The sequence below is a fragment of the Osmerus mordax genome, chromosome 6 (genome assembly GCF_038355195.1).
Source record: "Osmerus mordax isolate fOsmMor3 chromosome 6, fOsmMor3.pri, whole genome shotgun sequence".
NCBI lineage: Eukaryota > Metazoa > Chordata > Actinopteri > Osmeriformes > Osmeridae > Osmerus > Osmerus mordax.
In genome coordinates this window covers 6919959-6931211 of record NC_090055.1, presented here as the reverse complement: position 1 = coordinate 6931211, position 11253 = coordinate 6919959, and the positions used below count along the sequence as shown (strand labels likewise).

Sequence of the window (11253 nt, the reverse complement as noted above, 5' to 3'; positions counted from 1 at the left end):
TTTGTACCTGCGGAAGCTGTGTCATTCAGTGGCGCACCGAGTGCCCTTTCAAGCAGGTGTTTAGCAGGAGTTAGCCCCGTTATGCAGCCTTAGCACAGGAGCCACATTACCCAGCAGCTGCTAGGCATTCAGGGTTGATTATTAGGGTATAAGAGTGAGGAGGAGGAGGAGGAGGAGGAGGAGGGGCCTTCACTACAGTACCTGACTAGAAAATCAACAGGCGTAACTAAATGGACTCAGCGGCTTATTAAAGTCCTCAGGATCAAATCAATTAAACAATGGGCACGGCTGAGATCTCATCTGAACGCTGGTATCGGTAGCCTCTCGTTCCTAATCAGGCACATGCAGTAGGACCCCAGGCTCACCTGGGCAGCCAAGTTAAAGAAACTGAATCAGCAGGGTAGCTGAACACGAGGATAGTTCACACTTTCTTAGGCATAGTTTGCCTATCCAATGTATTATTTATTGGTGTTAATAAAACTGTGGTATTTGGTAATACATTGTTAATGAATGAATCTTTTCCTGGCGTTTAACAAAATTGCACTTTAACATTGGGCGCATAAATACTGAATATATTATATATGACATATTAGATTTTATATATATATATATATATATTATTTTTTATTTTTTACAACGCCAGGAAACAATTCATTTATTAACAATGTCTTACCAAATACCATAGTGTGTGTATATATACACAAGCACACACACACACACACTCACACATACATAATACAACACAATGTCAGTACTTCAGTGCAAGGCCTCCAACACATAACCTTAAAGCAAGTGTTGCAAACTGTGATAACCTTTGGGAAATTGCTGCTTTTGAAAAATAGAACCAAAACAGTTGGTATTGAATGTTAATTTTAAACGGGTGCTTTTTAAATGTTTTCCCTGTGTGTAAACCGTAAACCACCAGTTGGTTATGGCAAGGCTGAAGACATGGGCTTTCAGATGTATCCAAACGACATCACGTCCTGTACATGTCAGTGTTGGCACACTGAGAGCCACAGACACAGCCACAGACACACGCATCGAGACATTGCCATGTTCTCCAGCGCTCCTTCTTCTGGCCTCCTCTTCTTCTCTGACTCCAGAGATTGGACGGGACTCCCTCAAGGGTTCTTAAGGGCTGAGCCGGTGGGATCTGCCTCTTTGGATGCGTGTTAACCAGTGGTTATCAACACTTGCACACACAAACCCATTCGCACACACACAGCCTGATCTACTGTACTAAGATGGTGGGGAAAGTGGAGCAGAGCAGTGTCATTTTGTATTTGGAGCTGTGGCTGCTAATTTCCTACCAGACCACAAGCAATTTTCATAGTAATGATTCTCCTGGGACCCTTAGTGCATTAGGGGCCTAATGTAGCATGGTAGAGGGGGACCCTACACGGAGACAGAGATCCATATTGATGTGTTTTGGGTGAATTATGACCGCGAAGCGAGGTTGAAGGGATGGGTTAGTGGTCGTCTTTGTCGAGCCACCATCGGATTATAACCGTGCAACTGAGCAAAATAGAAACCAACGAGACTTAAAAACTGTTGAAGCCACGTTTTGCGGCGGGTTCCCTCTCCGTTCATGACATGATCCTGCATACCTTAACATTCTTGGTTGGAAACCGTCCGCAGAACTCGTACTGCAGGAGTGAAGGGTGTGGGTATCCGAGGGAGCTGGTCTTGATTGACAGGGATGTCCGCCTGAAGGAAAGTGGCGGTGCCTCTTGGACGGTTCGGTGCTGAGTGCTGCCTCACTTATGGCCGCACCAGGAGGCAGGCCTGACCAGCGTGGCAGCGGCCCTGTCAAGCCAGGCTGAAAACCCCTCTCCACTGCTGCGGACGGGGCTGTTTCTGCGCTGCATAAAGCCATTGAATTGTCTCCAAAGTGCAGCCCCCACCACTCTGTGACGTGTTGAGAAAACAAACCAAGTGCACCCTATGGTTCAGCAGTTATTGCAAACTTACATGGATGACTCCACCCAGGCCAGATGCCCGGGCTCTGTCTCCCTGCAGTCTGCGGCCCGTAGTCTCCTCTCCAGGTCACTGGAGTTGTCTTAGTGGTCTTATCACTCTCGTGTGGAAGTGATGTCATCTGACAGACATTTACGTTTCAGTGGGGACAGACACCATGTGCGTGTCTGAAGTCGAATCCACCTAAAGCCTTCCACATCCATTTATATCGATCCTCTCTTCATCCTGTCTGAACAGAATGCCATCGACGTGGAGATGGAGAGTGGCTAATTTTAGCACTTGGCGTCGTCAATGATTCTGGGAAATTGAACTGGACCGATCAATGATTATGAACCTGCATGTGTGTGTGTGTTTTAGTGAGTGTAGCCAGACCCGACACCCCTCCAGGACATGAATTTACTCAGACACAGAATGACATTTTAAATGATTAATTATCTCCAGTAGGTAAAGTCGGTGCAGCTTTGTATTGTAAAACTGGAGATACCAGCCCTGGAGACACCTGCTAATCTAGTGATACCCCAGGCCATGGCACACACGCACACACTCAGACACACGTGACACACACTCACACACCCACACAAACTCACATCCTTTCTGTCTTCACATCAGAGATGTTGGAGCAAAGTTGGTTACAGTGTATTACAGCCTCATTTACGTGGATGGCTGTACAGTGTGGCTGATTAGACACAGTAGTAGATAGACGAAGCAATTATGCTCACTTGTTTTTTGCCTGTATTGCACTTCATACAGGAGCTCTCTTAAAATTCAAGCCTTCTCAACTTCATACTGGTACACTGCTCAGTGTGAGGCGCCAAAGCATTATTTAGGTGTGGATTACATCAGCTGTACCCTCAGTGCTACTCAACACATTACACCAGTCCCAGCCTGCCCATGTATGTGAGCCCCAGACAGATTGGCTGATATCGCTCTGCCCTGAGTTTCCCTGTCGCAGTAGCCTGTTTGAAATGGCTTGGCTGGGAGCTGGCTTTTCCATTCAAACCTCACGCGAGTGCCCCCTCTCCTCCCTCCCTCCGGCAGATGGTGTGTTATTCAGGGACGGGCGGCCAGCACACAGACTCTGGCTCCAAAGAAAACAGCAATTATACAAGAAAACACCGATTCACCGGTCCTTTGGGGAAGCAGGCAGGGAAACTCATTAGATAATGTACGGTGTGTTCCACACTCAATACATGGTGAGGATTGTTTAATTAGCACGTATTTTCCAATATTATAATGTTTTTTTTTATGTTCCTCAACTGATTCTCTTAAAGCCAGAAAGCGGCCTTTTCTAAAGAGTACGTGACTGGAATGTCCCGCTTTTTATCTGTATTATTGGAATTCATATCTTCTTCATCTAATTCTCCAATCAGATCGCATCCCAACACCGCACGAGTCCCAGCTTCTCCGTTGATCAGGGAGAGATGAAAGCCTGAGCGAGGCTGTGAGGCGTTAAGTATTGAGGGTATTATAATGTCATAGTGAATCATTACTCGAGCTGCATCTCTCAGCCAGACCCAGGTAACCCGTTTGGTTGAGCGAGAGGGCTCTCTTACATTGTCAGGTCTGCAATTCTATTAGGTCTGGCTTTCATGTCTCAAGTCTCTATATTGTAGCCTGGCTTCTTTCCGCTGTGTGGTCTCCTCCCCCTGTTATCGGTGGACCCTGGCTATTAAAGGGAATGATTTACTCAAGAGACTGTTTGGCACGCTTGTGAGCTTTGATGGGATTTCGTTCATTTGAGAAATGCCACTTTTTGATTAAACCTCTCGGGCAGTCAACAGGAAGGTGTCATTTAGTAAATAACCAACTGATAGGATTGAAAGCTTTCACTCGATGGTTTCTATACAGTGATCTATTTTTACTTTTGCTTCTTGCATGCTTTTTATCATAGATGCATTTCTCCTTCTCATCTGAGGCTTTTGGAATCGTGCCTTTTAGTCCAGAAAAAGTCCAGCGAAAAAGACGGGAGTTGAGGAAAGGGTGCCAGGAGGACGCTAAATGTGGAAGGTGTTTCAAGGAGGCTTGACGTGTTTCCGCCGTACTGCGCCCACTGATGAGGAGTCATTAGGAGGCATGACACACGCGTGACACACCCTGTCGCCCTCCCGTGATGAATGACCCAGAGCAGGCCCCGCCCCCACCCCTGTCTGCCCTGTAATGGAGGGAACCTCACACCCCAGCATGCTGAATCCCCTGTGCCCACCACACAATCTTTGTCACTCAAAAGACGCAGTGCCATCTGCGAGGCATGCGTAGGAGCACACACACACACACACACACACTGATTAAAATCAGCGGAGAGTCCTCATTGTGTGTATGTAATGAGTTCAGGGCACACATTATCATACTGGAGCAAACGAGGCCTTTACTGGTAAATAAGATGCATATTCAAATCCTGCAGAGGGGCGGGGATCAGGGAGGGTCAGGGCGGGGGTGGTCAGAGAATACAGAGTCGATTAAAGAAATGTTTAATTAGCAACTCAGCATCTCAACTACTCTCCTTATTTTGTAAACAGAAGACGTCAAGATGAAAAGTTCTGTATTGTAAGGAAACGATGGGTGAACGATAGATCAGAGTCTAACCTAAGCGCTGGGCAATGGACTTCAGTCGGTGAAAGAATCAGTCTAGAGCTGGCAGAGGTAGGTATCCTCTGTCTAAAGCTTCGTCCTTGCAGACCAGCTGTAGTTATCTAACGACTCACCTAACAGTGGGAGACCAGAACATTATCTCCAGCATGTCTCTCACCTCTCCCACTTAGCATACCCCCCCCCCCCCCCTCCCATTCATCCAGATCCTTTACAGGTCCCAGTGCTGAGGCAGGATTTATGCGCACCAATCAGCACATATTCTTCGATCTAATTAATTCTTTTAATTTTGATCATCTAATGGCTAACCCCATGCTGGGCTGCACAAGAGAGGTAGACTAGCGGGGATGGGGGGAGAGCTAGGAGAACAAGGGCAGTGAAGGAGGAGGACATGGAGAGGGAGAACGACTAAGAGAGGGAGCCACACAATGGATTTTAATTGTGGAGATGGACCGCAATCAACAAATTCTTCACCGAAACCATTTCCTCTCTCCTTAATAGTGATTAGTGCTCGGGTAATGATTATATGACTGTGATTGCGGGGTACAGTGCTTGTACAAGCCATCTGCTGCTGCCTGTTCGAAGTATTCCCTTTAACCTTGGGGGATATGAAAGGAATCCACTGCCAGACTTTCCTTTCAAACTAAAGCTAGGAACCCGGCTTCAACCTTAAGTTGTTTGTTATAAAGGAAACATTTTGCTCGTCTCGACTACCCTGCAGCTAAACGTGCGACCAGTACTCTATACAGCCTCTTTGAAGGGAGAATAAATCAAGATTTTTCTGAGAAGTGTGACCTCAGCTTTGCCCCAGAATGCTTTCATAGCTTAACAAAATCTTCTCTGTTCAAAAAACCCCCTGACTATTACAGCAACCTTGCATTCAGTCAGAAGCACAATCGTTCATTTACAGCGGATACAAAGAGCAAGAAGAATTAAGAGGTTCTGGTTAAACACGCTAAACAAGCAGAGTTTATCAGAGAGGTAATCAATATCACCTCATGAGGTGCTTTTCGTTCGTGGTGAGATTCCTGAGAGAAACATTAACTCGGAGGTGCCCTGTCACAAAATGCTTTTGAATCAACTGGGTAAAACAACTATCCACACCCTTTTACCATATTCACAAAACACCCTTTACACACACACACACACATTTTCCAGGCACATGTGGACCGTTGTGTTTGTGAGCATCAGAGGTCTGCATTGGCCTCTGAGAAGTTCTCCTCGAAGACGGCTCTTCCCCTGGACTCCAGGTGGAAGCAGGACGTGGGCCCTCTCCCTGGACTCCAGGTGGAAGCAGGACGTGGGCCCTCTCCCTGGACTCCAGGTGGAAGCAGGACGTGGGCCCTCTCCCTGGACTCCAGGTGGAAGCAGGACGTGGGCCCTCTCCCTGGACTCCAGGTGGAAGCAGGACGTGGGCCCTCTCCCTGGACTCCAGGTGGAAGCAGGACGTGGGCCCTCTCCCTGGACTCCAGGTGGAAGCAGGACGTGGGCCCTCTCCCTGGACTCCAGGTGGAAGCAGGACGTGGGCCCTCTCCCTGGACTCCAGGTGGAAGCAGGACGTGGGCCCTCTCCCTGGACTCCAGGTGGAAGCAGGACGTGGGCCCTCTCCCTGGCCAGCGATAGTGTTGTTAGCCTCAGATTAGTCTGGGAATAGCAGAGAATAGCTCCAGATGTGCCAGTACCTACACCAGCAGCTGTGCGCTTCACAACATCTGTCCAGGAGAGCTATTGTTCTCCCCCCACACCCCCCCCCCCCTGTTGTATCTTTCTTTATTTGTCTGTTTTTGCTGGTGTTTTATTAGATTTTTTTCCTCTTTTTCTTTTTCCATCCCTCTCTTTTTTTTCTCTCTCTCTCACCCACTCTCTCTCTCGCTCTGCCGCTCGCTCTCTCTTAACGTCTCTTTCTTTAGTGCCGAGTCGTTTATGAGCCGGGCCGGTGTCACACTGGTCGAGGGGTTCTGTCGTCAGAGTGCTTTTTAATTGGTTGCTCAGCTACATTTGCCCTTTGACCCCCATCTGTCATTGGCCCCATTGTGCGTTGGCTCCTCTATTGTTTAGCGTGGCGCTGCCAGGTGACCCGTGTGTAGAACAGTCTCATATGGGGGGGGGGGGGGGGGGGGGGGGTTTCACTGCTTCATTTATCTCTTCAGAAGCAAGGCCCCACTGGTGCGCCATACATCCAACGTCGACTGTCCTGGGAGGGGAGGGGGGGGCATGTCCATTGCCGTGTGTGTGTGTGTGCTCGTATGCCAGGGGGATGTACGTGGGTGTGTGTCTGCTTTATGGCAGAAAGGGAGGGAGGGTGGAGGAGGAGGAGGGGACAGGGTCACGTGTAGGCTGTCATCTTAACTCACACCGGCCGTGTCGGAGAGAGTCCTCTGACCTTCAGACGGGAAGGAGATCAGCCCTGGCTCTCAGAAGCCCGTCAGAGGGGAGGGAGGGGGTGGAGTCTAGGTTTGCGCTGGAGCTCCAAGGCCTCTGTGAGAGGGCTGAAGGACCTCGTCTCGTTGAAGGAGACTCCACTTGCCCCGGATAAGTTTTAAACAACTGAGGATTTCCATAACCTCTGCGGAGTGGGAAAACTGCTGAGTCTTAACTCTTCCTGTCTGTGAGTGTCGTCTCCTGGGAGCGCGTGCTGCAGGTCTTCAGCTGCGCCTGCGTTGACATAACCGCCTCGGACGTTTCTGCCCGTGCTCGCTCCGCGTTCCATTACGGCAAGGCGCGCTGCGCTGCGGGGCGAGACTACAATTGTGCAAAGCGAAAATGACATTACACACTTAGCAATTTATTAAAAGGGACATTTCACAGAGAACACCGAGGGGGGCGGGGAGGGATGGTGGGGTGTCTACTTATTCAATTGACGCCCCGTCAGGGTGTGTGTGCGGGACGTGTGTGCCGGAGTGGAGATTTCACAGGTGGCGGAGAGAGAAAAAGGCTGACGCTACACACAGGTGCTTATCTGTGCTGCGCCGAGTACAGGACAGTGGGAGGAATGATGATTGATGATGGGGAGTGTGTGTAACGCCCCCCTCTCCCTCCCTCCTCCCCCAGGAGATGGCCCGGATCATGAACCACCCCCGGGTGTACGCCTTCCTACACGTCCCCGTCCAGTCGGCCTCCGACAGCGTGCTCATGGACATGAAGAGGGAGTACTGCGCCGACGACTTCAGACGCGTCGTCGACTTCCTCAAAGACAGGTGAGACGGGCGGTTTCGAAGGTTAGGGTCATAGTTTGGAGTGGTCCGAGCAGGCATTTTTGTGCTCCTGCCCTCCCTCCTCCCCCTCCCTCCTCCCCCTCCCCTCCCCCCCCTCCCTCCCTCCTCTTCCTCCCCTCCCTCCTCCTCCTCTCCCTCCTCCTCCCCCTCCCCCTCCCCTCCCTCCTCCCCTCTTCCCCTCCCTCCTCCTCTCCCTCCCTCCCTCCCTCCCTCCCTCCTCATCCTCCCCTCCTCCTCCATCCCTCCCTCCTCCTACTCCCCTCCCCCCCCATCCCTCCCTTCCTCCCTCCCTCCTCCTCCCCTCCTCCCCTCTTCCCCTCCCTCCTCCTCTCCCTCCCTCCCTCTTCATCCTCCCCTCCTCCTCCATCCCTCCCTCCTCCTACTCCCCTCCCCCCCCCCATCCCTCCCTCCCTCCTCCTCCCCTCCAGAGCTGCGAGCCCCTCTGCTCCTAGCCCTCTTTTAAACAGCTATGCAGGCAATAGGAAGTGTGTTTCTGTGTTTTCCATGGCGTGTGTTTGTTTTCTGCTCCGGGTGCGGCGGGGCTTTCCCTCCACCTCATCTCCTGACGTCTCTGTCCCCGTCTGACGACAGTACTGGGGAGGCGTGGTCCACAGCGGCCACGCTCAATAGCCCTCCACAGGCTTCCTGTTTGGAAACCAGGGCTTGACACCTGGAACGGTCTCTCTCTCACACACACACACAGAGGAGATGGTCAGGCATAGCGGAGATCCATGCTCCCATGAGCCTCGTGGGAACAGACCCAGGCAGCGTCTCTCTGTGGGCTGGACAACTAGGCGAGCCGCCTGGTCCTCTGGAGACCTGTGCTGGAGGAGGACCCAGACATTCCACTGAGCTACCCAGTACCCCATGCCTCTGGGCTCAGCTCAACTGTACTTACCCCATAGACATCCATAAACAGCCCCGGGGCTACAGCTGTCGGGGTATATCTTTCCTTCCCTCCCTCCGTCCCTCCCTCCGTCCCCCATCTCTCCCTCCCTCCCCCTCTCCTATCCCCATCTCCCTCCCTTTTGTTTATCTCTCCCTTGCTCCCTCCCTCCCCCATCTCTCCCTCCCTCCCCCTCTCCTAATGTGTTATTGTGAGGATATGGAGATTAAGCAGGCCATGTCTGGGGAGGAAGCTGACAATGGAAAACTTTGACCCGAGGGTCTGAGTTCAGACTGGGCCCTGCTAACAATTATTGTTGACATGGCACGCGCACACGCACACCGTTTATGTTCGAGTAGTTCTATCAGGCTGTGTGGGCGCGTGGCAGCAGCCTTCAGAAACGCAGGGCTGGGCGAGCGGCCAGACTAGGGCTCAACTAGCATGAACTGGAGTTATTATGTTCTCTCTGAGACACACGCGCACACACGCATTGTTTCACACAAAGTTACACTCCCCGCGTCTCCACCCAGAGCTGAATGTTGGCCAGCGCTCTCGAAACAACAGCCTGATCGGCGATAACCTGAGAAAGCGAGTGGGAGAGAGAAAGGGAGAGAGTAGGGTGAACTGGGGATCTGGAATGAGGTGTTGGGGGTGTTGGGGGGGGGGGCTGTGCAGAGGGAGAGACATCAAGTGTGAGAGTCTAGGAGGGGGGTGAGGATATATCACAGACACTAAACCTGGTTAGACTGTCCAACCTTGTACATATGCGTGGGGGGGGGGGGGGGGGAGTGGTCGTCTTGTTGTCACCCTGGCGGTCTCTTGTCACCCCGTCTCCACATGCTGTCAGCCCCAGTCAAGAGTGTGGGTGGGTGGGTGTTTATCCTACAACAGTGTGTTTTGTGTCTCCTCACGCCTGCTGTTTTGATATGAGCATGAGCTCCTGTTACCAGCGGCGACTATCTAGAGAGGCCTGGGTGGGCCGTCTGCTGAATGTGCGCGTGTGTGTGATTGACAGTCAGAAAAGTGTTCCACATATCCATAGTGTGATGGTCCATTCAGGCTTGGATGGGTTATTGGATGCTTAGGGGAATGTTCAGTAGCCGTCTCTATGAAGTCCTCTAATCCCCCCTCTCCCAGACATGGACCTCATATGCTGATTGAGGGCTCTCCCTGTTGCTGTCTGTAAGTCCGCTCGCTTTACCCATCCCTTGAAAGCTAATCTCTAATTCACTCCTATTTGCGGAAATAAATCAGAGATTACTGAAGTCAATCTCCAGTCAGAGGCAGTGAGTTTGTCTGTTTGTGTGTGTGTTTGTGTGTGAGTGTGTGTGTTTATCTAACATTACTGGAAGTAACAGTGGTTCCAGTCAGTGTAATCCTAGAGTAGGATTAGGCTGTCTGGTCAAGTCAACATGGTTTATTATATATGTGTTATTAACAGACCGAGGTTGCCCAGTGTGTTCTTTCTGCTGTGGGCTTTAGCTTGTGGTGTGGCGGCCTGGTTAACAACATAGAACACAGACACTGCTAAATCTGGATCTGTGGAGTGTGTGTTTGTGTGTGTGTGGTAAGGTGACCTATAAACACATCCACTTTTCACTTTTTGTTCTTGCTGATGGGTCTTTCTAAAAGCCCTCTCTCCTCACTTGGTATCCTTCATATCTCTACCTCTCTCTCTCTCTCTCTCTCTCTCTCTCTCTCTCTCTCTCTCTCTCTCTCTCTCTCTCTCTACCTCTATCTATCTACCTCTATCTACCTCTCTTTATTTATCTATCTATCTACCTCTCTCTCTCTCTCTCTCTCTCTCTCTCTCTCTCTCTCTCTCTCTCTCTCTCTCTCTCTCTGTTTCTCTCCTGGGTAAGTGTTGTTTTTAGATCACAGTGATTTCACATTCCTCTGGTGTGTAAAGACAGTGGGGCCATTAACTTGAGTTCCCAGAGAGCATTCTGGGACGGTATGTGTTCTCTACAGAGAGGATTCTGGGTTGGTGTGTCGTGTGTCTCCAGTCTGAGACACTGGAGTGCTGATCATTATCTGTGTGTCAGAATCTCTGTTGTTTTAAGAGGCACTCTCTCTCTCTCTCTCGCTCTCTCTCTCTCTCTGTCTCTCTCTCACTCACTCACTCACTCACTCACACAGTCTTTATCTCTGGTCTGGAACATGAGCCCTTATGTTTTCTTAGCAGACACGATGCATGGTACTTGTTGCTTTAAACTCTTGATGAAAGTCAAACAGACAGGGGAGACTGTCCAACTGAAACGCAAATGGTTTCTCCCTTGGCGACAGGCAGCTGTGGATGTAAATTATTATGGGACGAGGAACATGACACACCACCAACCACGGTGTTGTGTCAGACTGTGTTTTCATAAACAGGCTACTCTCCCTGTGTGTGTGTCTATGTGTGTGTGTGTGTATATATATATAATGAATCAATTACTGGCTTGTGTTACAGACCTGGCCTCCAGAACATAACATGCCAGGACCGCTGTCTCTTGTGTGAAACCCAGACGACCTCAGATCTATAAACACGCACGCACACACACACACACACACGCATGCACACACAAGTACACAAGCTGTCTGTCTATA

General features: G+C 50.5%; 1 protein-coding gene across 1 annotated transcript in view; it reads left to right on the top strand.

Moving 5' to 3' along the window:
- cdkal1 (CDK5 regulatory subunit associated protein 1-like 1) overlaps positions 1-11253 on the top strand; it is an 88277-nt gene that overhangs the window by 1718 nt on the left and 75306 nt on the right. Inside the window, exon 3 of the mRNA XM_067237397.1 lies at positions 7615-7760. Within this exon, the coding sequence (XP_067093498.1) occupies positions 7615-7760 (146 nt within the window). The remainder of the gene's footprint in view (positions 1-7614; positions 7761-11253) is intronic.